General features: G+C 45.3%; 1 protein-coding gene across 1 annotated transcript; it reads right to left on the reverse strand.

Moving 5' to 3' along the window:
- Positions 1-319: 319 nt before the first annotated feature.
- On the reverse strand, positions 320-6,760 carry LOC114435367 (alpha-tectorin-like). Its single transcript, XM_028405024.1, has 18 exons — positions 6,676-6,760; positions 6,087-6,160; positions 5,734-5,825; positions 5,348-5,572; positions 4,354-4,570; positions 4,114-4,240; positions 3,434-3,662; positions 3,069-3,225; positions 2,856-2,943; positions 2,685-2,747; positions 2,342-2,544; positions 2,116-2,244; positions 1,843-2,027; positions 1,484-1,635; positions 1,137-1,382; positions 879-1,038; positions 611-691; positions 320-394 (listed from the first exon to the last, which is right to left on the reverse strand). The coding sequence occupies exons 2-17, from the start codon at positions 6,130-6,132 to the stop codon at positions 611-613; spliced, it is 2,400 nt and encodes a 799-aa protein (XP_028260825.1). The 5' UTR covers positions 6,133-6,160; positions 6,676-6,760; the 3' UTR covers positions 320-394.
- Between the last annotated feature and the right edge of the window lie 11,980 nt (positions 6,761-18,740).

The raw sequence follows: 18,740 nt of genomic DNA on the forward strand, positions 1-18,740 counted from the left end.
AGTCCACACTCCACAAATCACACAAACCACAGAATAAGAAAAGAGAGGACAGGAGTCCCCTTTGAATGTGTTACCATGGTTACCATCCCAGCACCTCATGTAGCATAGATTGATCCCATGTGTCTATAATCATGATAATGGTTCTAATTCCCTTCACCGTGTTACTATGAACAGAGAGAACAGATCAGATCACAGATGACAGGTTGGTCCTGTCCCCACAACACGTCCACTAAAACAGCTGTTTATTCCAGCTGTGTGAGGCCACAGGGCTTCACAGCAGCAGGACTCAGCTCATCCTTCACACATCCAGCCTCTGGACCAGGACCGCTCAAACACCTGGATCATTGTGGAGGTCGGCAGCCTGTCGGTCAGTCCGAGTCACCGTGGAAACCACCTGAGAAGACAACCGGACCAGACTGTGACTGCTGTGTCCTCTGAAAACCCTCCTGTCCCCCTTTGGCTTCTGTTCAGCCAATCAGCTCCCACTTCTGATCTGCTCATCATCTGTCTGTGAGGATGGACCTTAGTCCTGATCCTGGACTGTCAGGCACCAACAGCACTAACAGTCATCACAGACACACTCATGGACTACAGCAGAGGAGAGTCTTACCTAACCAGTCCAGCCCATGCTGATGAAGGCCTCAGCTTCAGATGTGGACCTGGAAGATCTGCGTCTCCGAGCACCACAAGTCTGGAAGTTACAGAGACGAAGAGCGGACTTTAGAAGACCTGATCCTGTCACTCTGGACTGAAGCTGTGTGTGTGTCTGTGTGTGTGTGTGTGTCTGTGTGTGTGTGTCTCTCTGTGTGTGTGTGTGTCTGTGTGTCTGTGTGTGTGTGTCTGTGTGTGTGTGTCTGTGTGTGTCTGTGTGTGTGTACCGGGGTGCAGCTGTTCTTTCTGACACACAGCTGCAGTTTGCAGTGCAGGTAGATGTCAGTGGAGCTCTCAGAGAACTGGAACATGTTGAAGGAGAAGTGGTTGGAGGTTCCTGCTCCGTTTCTCTCCACCTGCACCGTCCGGTCGGCGGCGTTCGCACAGCTGCTCACAAACAGGAAAACACACATCGATCAATCAGAGTGATCAGAAAGCACGTTTATCAATCAAGGTCTGGGAGCAGCAGCCTGAGCAACACTCACCCTCCAATGATCAGGTCGTATCTTGGACTCCCATTGGACGATGGCTGGTCGGTTGCCCAGCAGGAGTCGGTCACCACGGCGACCACGTCTCCATCCAGCCCGTTGGTCTCCAGCTCCACCCAGATCTTCTGGTTCAGCATCACTTCAGTGTTTGAGTCCACAGCTTGTGTGAGTCCAGGGTCGGTGTAGGACTTCATGGTCAGAGTGTAGTTCCAGGGTCCAGATACAAGGTGCTGGACCACAGAGCTGCAGAGCACACACACACACACACACACACACACACGTGTCGTTGAACAACCAGCTTCATCTTGAAGTCAGTGACAGAGAAGCTCACAGCCACCACACACCTGTCTTTTATTCTGAAGGAGACAAACTTGATGTCCGGCTGAGTTTGGACGCAGGAGAAGTCGATGTAGAACTGGTCTTGACGAGTGATGATGTCAGAGGAGCTGTTGTCGGCCCTGATGGTGTTCTTGTAGGTGACTTGGCTGTTGTTGGCCTGCAGGGTCACATGTGACATGTATCAGCTGCTGACTGGCTGAATGAAGTCCACAGAGGACCAACATGACAGGAAGCCACAGGGGGCGGAGCTGAAGCCCAACCCACAGAAAGATCCCAAACCAGAGAAGAGCAGGAGGAGCTCAGCAGAGTGCTGGAAGAGGTCTGGCTGCTTGTAGAGAGTAAAGAGGTGGAGGAGAGAACCCACCGTGACCACCGTCCCACAGTTGCTGCTGTTGAAGCTGAAGGTCACCATGTGGGTCAGCTGGTCCACCTGCCCCCTGCAGTTCTGGTCGTTGAGGTGTAAGACAGAGTAGTCGACATCTTTCTCCTCCAGCAGACAGCCCACCAGAGTAAGTGAAGCAGAGTTCTCCCTGCAGACCGTCGGATCACCTGAACAATGTGGGTCAGAACAATGACAGTTACAGGTTTTCCTCCAATCATTCAGCCTGTTGTCCTGCTGCTGTCACTGCTGTCCTACCCAAAGAGTCCGTCCCTCTGTACTTGGAGGCAAAGAGGGCCCGACACAAGCAGCCAGTTCCACCGACCGTCTTGTCACCGCAGAACTCATGGTCAATGCAGGTCCTGTCCTGACAGAAGGCCTCAGGGGCTGCAGAGGGACACACTGATATGTTATTCTGGAAACAGCTGCAAACATCCAGAAGTCAATTCTATAAAACAAGATGGTGGAGCGGGGCGGGTCTTACAGCAGCTGGCCTTTGACCTCCAGCCCTCCAGAGAGGCGTTGCTGTACAGGCTGCAGGCTCTGGCGTAGGCCTCCAGGAACTGACAGTTGAGACCGTCCACTGCAGGATATGTGCACAAAGTGTCGGTGCAGGCGGTTATGTAGGGCTCTGGGTCCACGTCATCATTACAGGCGCTGAAGGGCGCCCCCTTCAGGAGCTCACAGCTGTTCCACACATGCAGAGAGACAACATGGGAGATAAGACTCTGATCCTCTGACGTCACATGACATCAAACATGTGATGTAACATGTGATTCTGCACAGAGACCACAGTGTGACACAGACAGACGCTTCCTGCTGCTCACCGTTCAGTCGCCATGGTGCAGTTGATGGAACTGTCAGCAGTGTCGTTGTACTGCGTCTCACAGCTAGGGGGCGACACACAACACAAGGTCAGGACTTGTTCACACAGACAGAGGGCAGCCCAGTCATCCAGCAGCAGTCAGGGGGACACTGAGCTCCTGATGAGGTCTTACCTGGTGGAGCTGTAGTCAGAGAGCCTCAGTCCACTCAAAGAGCTGCTGGAGTTTCTACACAGACCCTGCAGAGGTGGTGCAGCAGGTCCTGGACAGGTTCAGGACAGAATGTGAGTCAGATCAGCATCAACATTCAAAGTGGACCAACACAGCAGCTGAAGGACAGCACAGTCCACATCCCCATGACCAAAGGACACGTGTCAGTTCCTGTACCTTCCACGTGGATCTGTGCAGTGGAGCCGTCAAAGAAGACAGACGTGGTGACGTCAGAGAGCGACACCTTGGCGGTGACTCCAGTTTGGTCCTTAGAGAGCTCCACACCGTGGACCAGCTGAGCTGAGCTGTTGAGGGTCAGCACCGAGCCGTTCAGCTGCATCAAAGTGAGGAAACACTGAGTGAGACATGTCAACCACAAACAGGCTGTTTCCATAGCAACAAGCCCTGAGCTCAGCATCATCACAGGAAGTGCTTCAAATGTCTCTGAGAAGAAAGATGAGAGGAGACCCAGCAGAGTCTGAGGGCAGGATTCTGGATCAGACTCCGCTCTGACACATCAGCTGTGGCTGCAGGCAGCTTACCAGAACTCTGCCTCCTTGTTCCAGGCGAAAGTCCGACCCGTCCAGTCTCAGTGTCACACTGTCCACAAAGCTCACATCTTTACGACGCCGCTCCCGGAAGGTCGCCAGCACCGTGAGGTTTGTGAGGGACACCAGAGAGTACGCACAGCGGTCCTCCACAGAGTTCACCTGGCCGTGAAAGTCGATGACAGCGGGGCCGGTCACAGTGCAGACGGAGTCAAACCCACAGCTGATGGAGGCAGAGAGGGACAGAAACAACCACCAACAACATCAGCAGCTGCTGCTGAGGGCCACCAGGGGGCCCTCTAGGGTCCAAGATGTCTGACTGAAGCACAGACCGAGGACCTCATGGTGGCGCTAGAGGAAACATGAGGTGTGGATTATGTGTGTCTACATTTAAGCAGCAGCAGGAAGCAGTCAGAGTTTTGTTGGAACCTGATTGGTCCAAATCATTCAGCTGTAAATCAGCAGCTGGATATAAAGTCTGAGTCTTTATCTGATATCAGCCTCACTGTTTACTGATGGCTCTGCTCCATCAGAGCTGCAGCTGACTGCTGAGGTAAACACTTCCTGCTGCTGCTCCTTCACAATAAAAGACTCTGTCAAAGAGACTGTGTCTGAACTACTAAAGTCTGTTTGATCACAGCTCCTTCTTCTAAGTATAAACTGGACATATTTACATGTTGTTGCCTAGACAACGCTCCAATGGACCACAGGTGGAGGTCTGGAGGACAGCAGTCTGACCACAGACGACACTAGTGCAGGTTTCTGGATGAGACATGGACTGATTATATCCATAGAGAACTCCTGAGAAGTGAAGGTTCAAAGTCACAGATCACTTCCTGGTTTACAAACTGCACAAAACAAACAGGAACATTCAAACATCACAGATGGACTGAAGCTCAAAGTGATTCACCAACCTGACTGTCTGCATCCACTGGCGTCTAAAAATACATTAGAGTTAGTACTGTTAACAGCCAGCGTCCCGACTGTGGCACCATTGACCTGAGCTTGAAGGTCCTGGACAACAAAGAACAAATGTTGGAACCACAGAGCAGAGAGAAGAGAGTTCAACATGTTCAACAGACTCAACGTGTTGTTGTTGCTCCTAAACACTGTGTTGTCATTCACTACATTCTCATAAACACACAACTTTCTTTATTTACACACACTCACCACTGAAGCAGCAGAGAATAATCGTACAGCTGTTTGTGATCCAAAGTTTACTAGTGCCATTACAATCTGTAAGAAGTGAAGAGGGACAGCGTCAGACTTCATGAAGTTTAGTTTCATTCATTCTAAAACAGTGACTATGTCTCCATGCACACCATATTCTGATGAAGGGCCTTATTCTGGTTAAGACAATATTCTGAATGAGGTGTTTACATGCACTGCAGCTGCAGGAATGCTCCTGTTTCCATGGTAACCAGCATGTTCAGAACAAAGCAGCGACGTGCTCTGGTCGTGATAACAAAGGTCATGACGTAGGCGCCTCATGTTAGAACTGCTGCTCTGACTGTGAGACGCTGATCTGCTGTTATACTTATAATCTTTACTGCATGCTGAGACACTGTTGATAACTGTCTCCCAGCTTCTTCAGCATCCAGCTGCAGCTTTCTGTTGGAGGACATTTACCTGCATATACATGTATATATGTGAGCTGTGAGCTGTGAGCATGCAGAGGTTTGCACGTCTCACCTTCCTCTCCCTCTGGCAGACTTCACGTCTTAATTAAGCCTTACTCCAAATATGACCTTAACGGGCTATGCTAATTAGAAAACAGTGTTTACATGGCAGTGTCTTAGTCAGAATATGACCTTACTCAGGCTACACTCAGAATATTGCTGTGCATGGAAAAGTAGTCAGTGACACTAAGACCAGTCACATTTAAGTCAACATGACACATATACTCACACTGTTGCCGTTGCCTTGTACATAACTGTCCATATAACACTTCATGGTGGTCTTAATGGCAGGGACCTTCTTATGCACATCAGCTTCTAAAGCATCCCATCGATCAAAAATCTCAAACTCTCCACTTGTCATTGCAGGTGTATTGATCAGCACACAGTCTCCTCCAGATCCAGGGTTGTAAAAGCCGGTGAAACAGATCACAGTTTTGTCACTGGTGAAGTTCACCTGTTAAAATCAGACACACAACAAGTCAAAGAACAACAACAGCTTGTGTCACAGCCTGGAGGCAGAGCTGCTCAGGGTTCAGTCAGAGCTCTCACTGCTTCAGGACGCTGCAGCAGCTGATGGTCACACTCAGAGACATTCTCAGCATCAGGACTACTCACATAGACTCTGTCATACGTCTGTCCATAGTACGTGATGGGACATGAGCTGATGTTGACCTCTGTAGGACCAGTAAATGAGACTGGAGCAGCCCCTGAAGACATGGAGACACATGAGAGGACTGAGCTGCAGTCTGTGAGCTGGTTGGACAGCAGGGACAGCTGCACATTGGCACTCATGAAGGAATCAAACAGCGTTTGTTCACCAATCAACAGAGACCTTTCAAATGACATCATCACTTCCTGTCAGAAACAAAGATGGCAGAACGTCTCTGCATGTCTGTCACATTGTCCTCACTGAAAGCATCCTTCATCGTCCCCCTTCACTTCAAAATGGCTGCCGTGTGTGTGCTTACCTGCCAGCAGGCCGAGCGCAGACAGGTAGAGCAGGGGGCGGAGCATGTTGGAGGGCCGGTCAGCTGACAGCGAGCTGGAAGACAGACAGTTGTGCATGTTTGATTGGACAGAGCGTCAGCATGTGACTGTGACGATGAGACGTCTTCACAGAGTCAGCAGAGATTCATTCAGGAGGAAAGGACCAACAGTCTGAGCTGCTGCAGCTCATTAGAGACAAATATGTCTGCATGAATATGAAGCAGCTCTGAGGGACACAGTGATGAGACCTGTACAGTCCATACTGTGGAACAGACATGATCTTTAAAGGACACAGTGATGAGACCTGTACAGTCAATACTGTGGAACAGACATGATCTTTAAAGGACACAGTGATGAGACCTGTACAGTCAATACTGTGGAACAGACATGATCTTTAAAGGACACAGTGATGAGACCTGTACAGTCAATACTGTGGAACAGACATGGTCTTTAAAGGACACAGTGCACGGAGGTGGTCACACAAACACTGTGGAAATGCTCCTTTATCCACTCACTGTGTGTGTGTCTGTGTGTGTGTGTCTGTGTGTGTGTGTGTGTGTGTGGACTCACCTCTGCAGCTCTGATGGAGGATGAGGAAGATGAAGGCTGCTGTTCAGGAGTCTCTGAGGATCTGTCTGCTGGTGTCTCTGTGTGGAGGATGCCGCTCTCTCTCTGAGGCTCTGACCGTCTTTATGTGCGTCCTCGCTGCTGTCCACACCCAGCAGGAGGAACAGGGAGGTGCTGCAGGTGGAGCCACCTGATGGAGTCCTCCCTCCCTCCTGAAGACGTGACACCCGTGTCACATGTAAAGGTGTGTTTCTCAGTGTCTTATAAGAGCACTGTGAATGTCCGTCAGCTGTCTGAGTGATGGACACAAAGACGTCCTCTAACACTGTTCACTATGTTCACTATGTTCAGAATGCACAGCTCCTGCGTGACAGTCAGTAATTAAGAGCTTTGACTGGATCAGCAACATTCTGAGAGGAAGATGCCATGAAAGTGTTAAAGTGTTAAATTATGTTATTAAAGTGCAATCGTTTCATTTCTGTGTACTGTAAGTGTCCAACCAAGCCTGTCACAATTGCAGAAAGGTGTCAGTCCTGTGGTCAGATATCACCAGCCAAACAGCCAGATGTGGTTTGTGTTTTCTTCATAAAAAATTACTGTGACATCAAGTAATCAAACTGGCATTTAAAGGGTTAAATTCCTCAAAAAATGATTTAATGTTTGGTAGTTTTGAGCAGAGCTGAAGTTGTTTAACATATTTATGCAGAAAAAAGGAAGAAAAAATATTAATCTGTTAACTTTTTATAGCAGTTTTTTGGAAGTGGACTTTTTTGTCCCCTAATGACACAAAAGGGTAGTAAATTTGTTTCACCATGTTCTGGTGATGTATTTGAAAAATTTAAATTGGAATTCTAAAATGTGTCTAGAGAGAGTCTTTGTTACAAAAAATGTGCCATATGCACCACAATGACTAGGGTCTGCGGTGGGGGCAGTAGATGCCCCTGTGGGCCGGCAGGCAGGAACGCCCCTGTGGTATATCAATGTGTGAATTCCATGTCCAGTGGTTGTTGCTGCGTGGTTGTTCGTTGTGTTGGTTGTCCTGTTCTTGTGTTATTCTTGTTTGGTTCTTTGTGGTCAACAACCCAGAGCTCTGTGACTCAGAATCTGCCTCATTCTTCAATAAATTGTAATCTTGAGACCAGAATTGATCCGCTCCTTCCTCATAAACCAACTCGGGAGGGGATCAGAAGAAACAAGGGGAATTTTAACCCTGACACTTGTGAGCTACTTTTTACAATGACCAGGTCAAAATGACCTACCTACACTGCACCACCTACCGACCCTTCACTCTTCAGCCACATCCAGAGTCTGAGCTCCCATCAGTCCGGCAGTACAGTCCTTTCTGTTGGCCTGCAGCGTCCATCTCTCTGTCCGTTTTATTCTCTATTGTGCGTTGTTCAAAGATCTTGTATTAACAGTAAGAGCTCTCACTCTGTTCATTCATGCTACTAAATACAGACGTTCAGCAGAGAGTGGGTCATCTGTGTTATAAAAGGTCTTTGGAGCACCGTGAGGACAGATGATAGATGAACATGAAAACACGGGAAGGAAGGGCTCTGATTGGTCCGGGTTAGAGGGATTGAGATGAATGAATGAAACAATTTATTACAATTATTTATTTTATTTACTACAAACAACAGATTTGATCGTGTACTAGGCTTCATCTCTGGCACATGGACCAGTCCAACCTGTGAAGGACACGTCTTCCTCAGAATGTTGCTGATCCAGTCAAAGCTCCCCTCAGGGCTCTGTCTTAGCCTCCTGCTCAGCATGTGAATGTATTCAAAGACTGCTGAGGTTATCTGTTAATCACTGTCACACAGGAGCTGTGCATTCTGAACATGTCACAGCTGCAGGGCGAAGGTGCATCCATGTCTTTACAGGAGGACAGGTCACAGAGTTTTGTCTGTAAGTCAGCATCAGAAAAGGTTTTGATTAAACCACCAGCTGACACCAGGCTGTAGTAAACTTAGTATGATTGAGGCTCCGCCCACATTCACGTTGTTCCATTTAGACAGGTCAATGCAAAGCTTGAAGTCGTAATATAATTAAAGTGAGTTATATAAACAGAGCTCTGATCAGCACAGACCAAACAGTGTTCGTAGCTGTAAACACGTTTATATCTGCTGGACATGATAACATGATGTCTATGACGACTGACTCACTTAGAGCCAGCCCCTAGAGGCAGTGGAGGGAACTTCATTTGTCGGCTCCTGAGGCTGCCTCTTGGTTGGTGGGCGCTGCCCAAGGCATGCTGGGTAAAAACTGTGCCATCCACTCGCCCCAGCTGCTCCTGGACACTGCTTAACACTGATCATCAGGTTTTACTTTGTGGGCACTCTGCAGACAGACAGACACCCTGCCCCCCCACCTTGTTCTCCGTGAGGTCAATCCCATAGATTTCATCAAAGATCTGGAAGGAGGCCCAGGACAGAGTGGAGAACAGGTTTTTGGGAAACAAGAGAACCTAAAAACAGACAAAACAAGCAGAGAGGATGCAAACATGTCAGATCGTCATCTTATCGCACTCAAACAGGAAGCATGCGTCTCCGCCGTGGTCGCCTCCTGTCAGTCAAACTACGCTTCAAATTATTCGAGTCAAAAACTGTTGAAATGCAAATTTATGTTAATTCTCCCCCAAAGTCTGTTTGCAGGAGACTTTATCTGTATCAGGAGACGTGTTCTATTCATACCTGCATCTATATTTAATTATTACATAACATATTCTTTGACAACACCTGTGTGTTACAGTGTGATGCAAAAGCAACTCCGGTTTTGTTATGAGACAATAAACCCAGGATCCAAATGCTGGTCTCAAAAGGTATTCAGGTTTATTCACAGAACAAGAAACAACCACTAGGGCGAAAAGGTCCCTCTGGAGGAAATGAAACACAACCACGAGGGCGTAAATCTTTGAAGGAAACAAAAAGTCCACGACGGTGGGAATCCTTAAAGACTGCTCTGGAGACTGCAGCGGGAGACTGGACGGGACCAAGGCAGAGGCTCCTAGGAGGCGGAAGGAAAAAAGGATAAGTGCGAGTGGTTGGAGAATCAGAGATTGAAATCAGAAACATGAAGTGTTCATGTTTATATGTGTTTATCACTTAATAATGTGATTTTTATAAGTGTGTATGTGTTAAGAAGTTTTATAGAAAGTCAAAGTAATCTGAGGACACTGAATGTGTTAAGAAGTCATTTCATAGTGTGTCATATAACTTTGTTTCCTGCAGTTCAGGCTGTGGCAGATGAGATCAGTTGTTTTTCTGCTCTCTGGAGCTCCAGTGGTACGAGATGGTCATAAATTCAGACTAAGGACAGCAGCACCTCTGACTGATAAAAGCCAGATTCTAAAGGAATGTCTTTTTCTCCTGAGTGCCCAGTTTATGGTCACCCCCAGACCGGACTGACAACCTATGAGATTTAACCCTCAGGCGTCACTTTAATTTACTACCCTTTTGTGTCATTAGGGGACAAAAAAGTCCCCTTCCAAAAAACTGCTATAAAAAATTAACAGATTAATATTTTTTCTTCCTTTTTTCTGCATAAACATGTTAAACAACTTCAGCCCTGCTCAAAACTACCAAACATTAAATAATTTTGAGGACTTTAACCCTTTAAATGCCAGTTTGATTACTTGATGTCACAGTAATTTTTTTATGAAGAAAACACAAAAAGTGAGTTATTTTCCACAAAACAAAAGTTAGGTGGCTGAGGCATTATTTTTATATCTGTCATGGATAGGTCAAAGATTAGCCAAAATTTTGAGTTTGATGCATTAGTTTTTGTGTAGCAGCAGTTTAAAATGGTATTTTCCACTTAGGTCCCATTAACTCCTATTATAATTTTAGTGGTGAACAGTAGAAAATGTCAAATTTAACTATTTTTTTCAAAAATGGAAGGGGGCATGTTTTTGTTTACTTGAAAGAGTGTTTGTATGTCTGTGGATGGTATATACTGAAGTAACTTCATCAGACATTACATACATAAGTTTTAACACCAACAATGACTACTGCAAAGACACATGAAACAGCACACAGATGCATGCACACACACACACACACACACAACACACACACGTATGCACACACATGGACACATACACATGTGTACAAACACATGCACACACACTTAAAACAGCCTACTGAACACAATCCAAAACACATCCACAAAACACAAGGATTTCATGCATAGGAATATAATGGGTTAATGGCTGATTTTAGTGGTGAACAGTAGAAAATGTCAAATTTAACTATTTTTTTCAAAAATGAAACCCTTACATCAAGAAATGCATGGTTATATGTTGTTATAGCTATGATATTAAAAAATGTAGTATTATAATAGGAGTTAATGGGACCTAAGTGGAAAATACAATTTTAAACTGCTGCTACACAAAAACTAATAATGCATCAAACTCAATATTTTGGCTAATCTTTGACCTATCCATGACAGATTTAAAAATAATGCCTCAGCCACCTAACTTTTGTTTTGTGGAAAATAACTCACTTTTTGTGTTTTCTTCATAAAAAAATTACTGTGACATCAAGTAATCAAACTGGCATTTAAAGGGTTAAATTCCTCAAAAAATGATTTAATGTTTGGTAGTTTTGAGCAGGGCTGAAGTTGTTTAACATATTTATGCAGAAAAAAGGAAGAAAAAATATTAATCTGTTAATTTTTTATAGCAGTTTTTTGGAAGGGGACTTTTTTGTCCCCTAATGACACAAAAGGGTAGTAAATTAAAGTGACGCCTGAGGGTTAAATCTCATAGGTTGTGAGTCCGGTCTGGGGGTGACCATAAACTGGGCACTCAGGAGAAAAAGACATTCCTTTAGAATCTGGCTTTTATCAGGTCAGAGGTGCTGCTGTCCTTAGTCTGAATTTATGACCATCTCGTACCACCCGGAGCTCCAGGGAGCAGAAAAACACCTGATGCTACTGACACCTGATAATCTGTTAACTTTTTATAGCAGTTTTTTGGAAGTGGACTTTTTTGTCCCCTAATGACACAAAAGGGTAGTAAATTTGTTTCACCATGTTCTGGTGATGTATTTGAAAAAATTAAATTTGAATTCTAAAATGTGTCTAAAGAGAGTCTTTGTTACAAAAAATGTGCCATATGCACCAACACAGATAAAATTGTGGCCAGGTAAAGAGGCAAAAAATACCCAAGTGGACAAAAAAGTCCACAATGACCAGGGTCTGCAGGGGGGGCAGTAGATGCCCCTGTGGGCCGGCAGGCAGGAACGCCCCTGTGGTATATCAATGTGTGAATTCCAGGTCCAGTGGTTGTTGCTGCGTAGTTGTTCGTTGTGTTAGTTGTCCTGTTCTTGTGTTGTTCTTGTTTGGTTCTTTGTGGTCAACAACCCAGAGCTCTGTGACTCAGAATCTGCCTCATTCTTCAATAAATTGTAATCTTGAGACCAGAATTGATCCGCTCCTTCCTCATAAACCAACTCGGGAGGGGATCAGAAGAAACAAGGGGAATTTTAACCCTGACACTTGTGAGCTACTTTTTACAATGACCAGGTCAAAATGACCTACCTACACTGCACCACCTACCGACCCTTCACTCTTCAGCCACATCCAGAGTCTGAACTCCCATCAGTCCGGCAGTACAGTCCTTTCTGTTGGCCTGCAGCGTCCATCTCTCTGTCCGTTTTATTCTCATGGCCAAAACCGCGTGCGTTGTTCAAAGATCTTGTATTAACAGTAAGAGCTCTCACTCTGTTCATTCATGCTACTACATACAGACGTTCAGCAGAGAGTGGGTCATCTGTGTTATAAAACGTCTTTGGAGCACCGTGAGGACAGATGATAGATGAACATGAAAACACAGGAAGGAAGGGCTCTGATTGGTCCGGGTTAGAGGGATTGAGATGAATGAATGAAACAATTTATTACAATTATTTATTTTATTTACTACAAACAATAGATTTGATCGTGTACTAGGCTTCATCTCTGGCACATGGACCAGTCCAACCTGTGAAGGACACGTCTTCCTCAGAATGTTGCTGATCCAGTCAAAGCTCCCCTCAGGGCTCTGTCTTAGCCTCCTGCTCAGCATGTGAATGTATTCAAAGACTGCTGAGGTTATCTGTTAATCACTGTCACACAGGAGCTGTGCATTCTGAACATGTCACAGCTGCAGGGCGAAGGTGCATCCATGTCTTTACAGGAGGACAGGTCACAGAGTTTTGTCTGTAAGTCAGCATCAGAAAAGGTTTTGATTAAACCACCAGCTGACGCCAGGCTGTAGTAAACTTAGTATGATTGAGGCTCCGCCCACATTCACGTTGTTCCATTTAGACAGGTCAATGCAAAGCTTGAAGTCGTAATATAATTAAAGTGAGTTATATAAACAGAGCTCTGATCAGCACAGACCAAACAGTGTTCGTAGCTGTAAACACGCTTATATCTGCTGGACATGATAACATGATGTCTATGACGACTGACTCACTTAGAGCCAGCCCCTAGAGGCAGTGGAGGGAACTTCATTTGTCGGCTCCTGAGGCCGCCTCTTGGTTGGAGGGCGCTGCCCAAGGCATGCTGGGTAAAAACTGTGCCATCCACTCGCCCCAGCTGCTCCTGGACACTGCTTAACACTGATCATCAGGTTTTACTTTGTGGGCACTCTGCAGACAGACAGACACCCTGCCCCCCCACCTTGTTCTCCGTGAGGTCAATCTCATAGATTTCATCAAAGATCTGGAAGGAGGCCCAGGACAGAGTGGAGAACAGGTTTTTGGGAAACAAGAGAACCTAAAAACAGACAAAACAAGCAGAGAGGATGCAAACATGTCAGATCGTCATCTTATCGCACTCAAACAGGAAGCATGTGTCTCCGCCGTGGTCGCCTCCTGTCAGTCAAACTACGCTTCAAATTATTCGAGTCAAAAACTGTTGAAATGCAAATTTATGTTAATTCTCCCCCAAAGTCTGTTTGCAGGAGACTTTATCTGTATCAGGAGACGTGTTCTATTCATACCTGCATCTATATTTAATTATTACATAACATATTCTTTGACAACACCTGTGTGTTACAGTGTGATGCAAAAGCAACTCCGGTTTTGTTATGAGACAATAAACCCAGGATCCAAATGCTGGTCTCAAAAGGTATTCAGGTTTATTCACAGAACAAGAAACAACCACTAGGGCGAAAAGGTCCCTCTGGAGAAAATGAAACACAACCACGAGGGCGTAAATCTTTGAAGGAAACAAAAAGTCCACGACGGTGGGAATCCTTAAAGACTGCTCTGGAGACTGCAGCGGGAGACTGGACGGGACCAAGGCAGAGGCTCCTAGGAGGCGGAAGGAAAAAAGGATAAGTACGAGTGGTTGGAGAATCAGAGATTGAAATCAGAAACATGAAGTGTTCATGTTTATATGTGTTTATCACTTAATAATGTGATTTTTATAAGTGTGTATGTGTTAAGAAGTTTTATAGAAAGTCAAAGTAATTCAAGGATACTGAATGTGTTAAGAAGTCATTTCATAGTGTGTCATATAACTTTGTTTCCTGCAGTTCAGGCTGTGGCAGATAAGATCAGTTGTTTTTCTGCTCTCTGGAGCTCCAGTGGTACGAGATGGTCATAAATTCAGACTAAGGACAGCAGCACCTCTGACCTGATAAAAGCCACATTCTAAAGGAATGTGTTTTTCTCCTGAGTGCCCAGTTTATGGTCACCCCCAGACCGGACTCACAACCTATGAGATTTAACCCTCAGGCGTCACTTTAATTTACTACCCTTTTGTGTACCCTTTTGTGTAGTTTCACACCCTTTCACACCCTCGACCTGGTTCTCACCTACGGCCTGGAAGCTGAGAACCTGCTAGTGTGGTCTCAAAATCCTGTTCTTTCAGATCACTCATTAATAACTTTTGACTTCTCTCTTTCAGACCTACCAGCACCTGAGGAAAAGGTCTACTACAGCAGATGTCTGTCTGAAGACGCCGTAAAGCAGTTTAGGACAGCAATCCTACCAGTACTCCCCACAGTCCCAAGTACTGACGGGGGTACCAACTTAAATGTTACTCCTGCAGAGCTGGACCGCTTTGTCAACAACACTGCAGACACACTACACTCAGTCTTAAACAGGATTGCTCCACTGAAGAAGAAGAAAACTACAAACCAGAAGAGGCTAGCTCCGTGGTACAACTCAAACATCCGATCACTGAAACGGATTACACGTAGGATGGAGAGGATGTGGCAGTCCTCTAAATCAGATGACTCCCGGAGGGCCTGGAGAGACAGTCTGCTGACGTATAAGAAGGCCCTTCGTAAAGCCAGGACAGCCTACTATTCATCACTAATAGAAGAAAACAAGAACAACCCGCGCTTTCTCTTTAACGCCGTGGCCAGGCTGACAAAGAGCCACAGCTCTGTGGAGCCTCGCATTCCTGCAGCTCTTAGTAGTGAAGACTTCATGAGCTTCTTCACTGATAAAATCACCACTATTAGAGGACAAATCAACCACAATCTCTCTGTGACCGCTGAGGATACACCGCCACTTCTGGAAACGGATCCTGATCTAACTCTGGACTGCTTCGCGCCCATCGGCCTCCCTGAGCTGACCACCAGCATCAGCAAGTCTAAACCTACTACCTGTCTTCTGGATCCGATCCCTTCACAGCTCCTCAAGGATGCTATTCCTCTGATCGGAGACTCTATATTAGGACAGATCAACTTGTCTCTGGAAACAGGATATGTACCACAGGCTTTTAAAACTGCTGTGATCATTCCGATACTTAAAAAACCTTCACTGGACCCGGACGTCCTAGGAAACTACAGACCGATCTCCAACCTCACCTTTATCTCCAAACTACTTGAAAGAGCTGTTGTAAGTCAGCTAAACGACCACCTGTGTAGTAACAGTCTGTTTGATGCTTTCCAGTCTGGTTTCAGAGCCCATCACAGCACAGAAACAGCACTGCTTAAAGTCACCAATGACCTCCTCATGGCATCGGACCGGGGTCTCGTCTCTGTACTCGTTCTACTGGATCTCAGTGCTGCCTTCGACACCGTAGACCATCGCATCCTGCTACACAGATTGGAACACGAGATCAGGATTACAGGAACAGCACTGCGCTGGTTTAAATCATATTTATCTGACAGATTTCATTTTGTTCACACTAACGATGTGTCTTCCACAGGTACAAGGGTTAACCACGGTGTTCCACAGGGTTCTGTGCTCGGACCGATCCTGTTCACCCTCTACATGCTCCCTCTAGGATACATCATCCAGAAGCACGGCATAAACTTTCATTGTTATGCTGATGATACCCAGCTGTATTTATCCATGAAGCCTGAAGAAACGGAGCCGCTAGTCAGACTACAGGCGTGTCTAAAGGACATAAAGGACTGGATGTCCTCCAACTTTTTACTATTAAACTCGGACAAGACTGAGGTCATTGTTTTTGGACCGAAACATCTCAGAACTAGTTTATCAGATAATACTTTCTCCCTGGATGGAATTACTCTGGCCTCCAGTACGACTGTGAGGAACCTTGGAGTTATCTTTGATCAAGACATGTCGTTTGTCTCTCATATTAAGCAGGTCTCCAGGACCGCTTTCTTTCACCTGCGTAATATTACTAAGATCAGGAGCATCCTCTCTCAGAGTGATGCTGAAAAGCTCATCCATGCTTTTGTCACTTCAAGACTGGACTACTGCAACTCTTTATTGTCAGGATGTCCACATTACTCCATCAACAGTCTGCAGCTGATCCAGAACGCAGCAGCTAGAGTTCTGACAGGAAGCAGCCAAAGGGATCATATCTCTCCTGTCCTAGCGTCTCTTCACTGGCTCCCAGTGGACTCAAGAATACACTTCAAGATCCTTCTTCTAACCTACAAGGCTCTTCATGGACTTGCTCCATTGTATCTGCAGGACCTGATTGTACCATATGTTCCTAATAGGACACTCAGATCTCTGAGTGCAGGTTTACTAGTAGTTCCTAGGATTCATAGAAGTAGAATGGGAGGACGAGCTTTCAGCTATCAGGCACCGCTATTATGGAACCAGTTACCAATCTGGGTCCGAGAGGCAGACACTGCCTCCACCTTTAAGACTAGACTTAAAACTTTTCTGTTTAGTAAGGCGTACAGTTAGCCTTAGACCTAGTGTGTAGCACAGCTATGCTGCTCTAGGCCTACGTTGTCGGGGGGCACAAACATGATCCACTGAGCAGTTTCCCCCTCACCCTCTAACCTCTCCTTTTCTCTCCTTAGTCTGGCTCACACTGGTCTCAAGACCTGGATGATGACCTGCAGTCCGGCCCGTGAAGTCTCTCTTGCTTTACGTTGTCGGGGGGCACAAACATGATCCACTGAGCAGTTACCCTCTCACCCTCTAACCTCTCCTTTTCTCTCCTTAGTCTGGCTCACACTGGTCTCAAGACCTGGATGATGACCTGCAGTCCGGCCCGTGAAGTCTCTCTTGCTCTACGTTGTCGGGGGGCACAAACACGATCCTCTGAACACCCTCTGACCTCTCCTCCACTCTCCTTAGTCTGGATCATACTGGGTAATATCGTCTCATAATCTGTGTTAACTGTCTTCCTTGTAGTTCTGTGCCTCGCTCTCGCTCTCTCTCTTTGCAGGTCTCAAGACCTGCATACTGACCTGCAGTCTCTCCTGTGCTCATCGACTTCACTAGCCCCTGCTGCTCATCTTTACTATCAAATTACTATTCCTACTTATGGACCGACGATATATATAGATATCATTACAATATATCACTGTTTCATCTTGCTGTCATGTTTGCTCTGTACTGTATCATGTTTGTATCATGTTTGCTCCTCTCTCTCTCTCTCTCTCTCTCTCTCTTTCTCCTTCATCCTCTCTCTCTCTCTCTCTCTCTCTCTCTCCCTCATCCTCTCTGACTAGCAGCAGGACTGGTTCCCCCTTAAGTTGACGGGTCCTGCTCAAGGTTTCTTCCTCTTAAAGGGAGTTTTTCCTTGCCACAGTGCTCTTAGGGGGGTTCCTGTGAAGCGCTTTGAGACAATGTCTGATTGTAATATGCGCTATATAAATAAAACTGAATTGAATTGAAATTGAATTGTGTCATTAGGGAACAAAAAAGTCCCCTTCCAAAAAACTGCTATAACAAATTAACAGATTAATAGTTTTTCTTACTTTTTTTCTGCATAAATATGTTAAACAACTTCAGCCCTGCTCAAAACTACCAAACATTAAATAATTTTGAGGACTTTAACCCTTTAAATGCCAGTTTGATTACTTGATGTCACAGTAATTTTTTTATGAAGAAAACACAAAAAGTGAGTTATTTTCCACAAAACAAAAGTTAGGTGGCTGAGGCATTATTTTTATATCTGTCATGGATAGGTCAAAGATTAGCCAAAATTTTGAGTTTGATGCATTATTAGTTTTTGTGTAGCAGCAGTTTAAAATGGTATTTTCCACTTAGGTCCCATTAACTCCTATTATAATTTTAGTGGTGAACAGTAGAAAATGTCAAATTTAACTATTTTTTTCAAAAATGGAAGGGGGCATGTTTTTGTTTACTTGAAAGAGTGTTTGTATGTCTGTGGATGGTATATACTGAAGTAACTTCATCAGACATTACATACATAAGTTTTAACACCAACAATGACTACTGCAAAGACACATGAAACAGCACACAGATGCATGCACACACACACACCACACACACATGGACACATACACACCTGTACAAACACATGCACACACACTTAAAACAGCCTACTGAACACAATCCAAAACACATCCACAAAACACAAGGATTTCATGCATAGGAATATAATGGGTTAATGGCTGATTTTAGTGGTGAACAGTAGAAAATGTCAAATTTAACTATTTTTTTCAAAAATGAAACCCTTACATCAAGAAATGCATGGTTATATGTTGTTATAGCTATGATATTAAAAAATGTAGTATTATAATAGGAGTTAATGGGACCTAAGTGGAAAATACAATTTTAAACTGCTGCTACACAAAAACTAATAATGCATCAAACTCAATATTTTGGCTAATCTTTGACCTATCCATGACAGATTTAAAAATAATGCCTCAGCCACCTAACTTTTGT

This window comes from Parambassis ranga, chromosome 5, assembly GCF_900634625.1.
Source record: "Parambassis ranga chromosome 5, fParRan2.1, whole genome shotgun sequence".
Classification (NCBI taxonomy): Eukaryota; Metazoa; Chordata; class Actinopteri; family Ambassidae; genus Parambassis; species Parambassis ranga.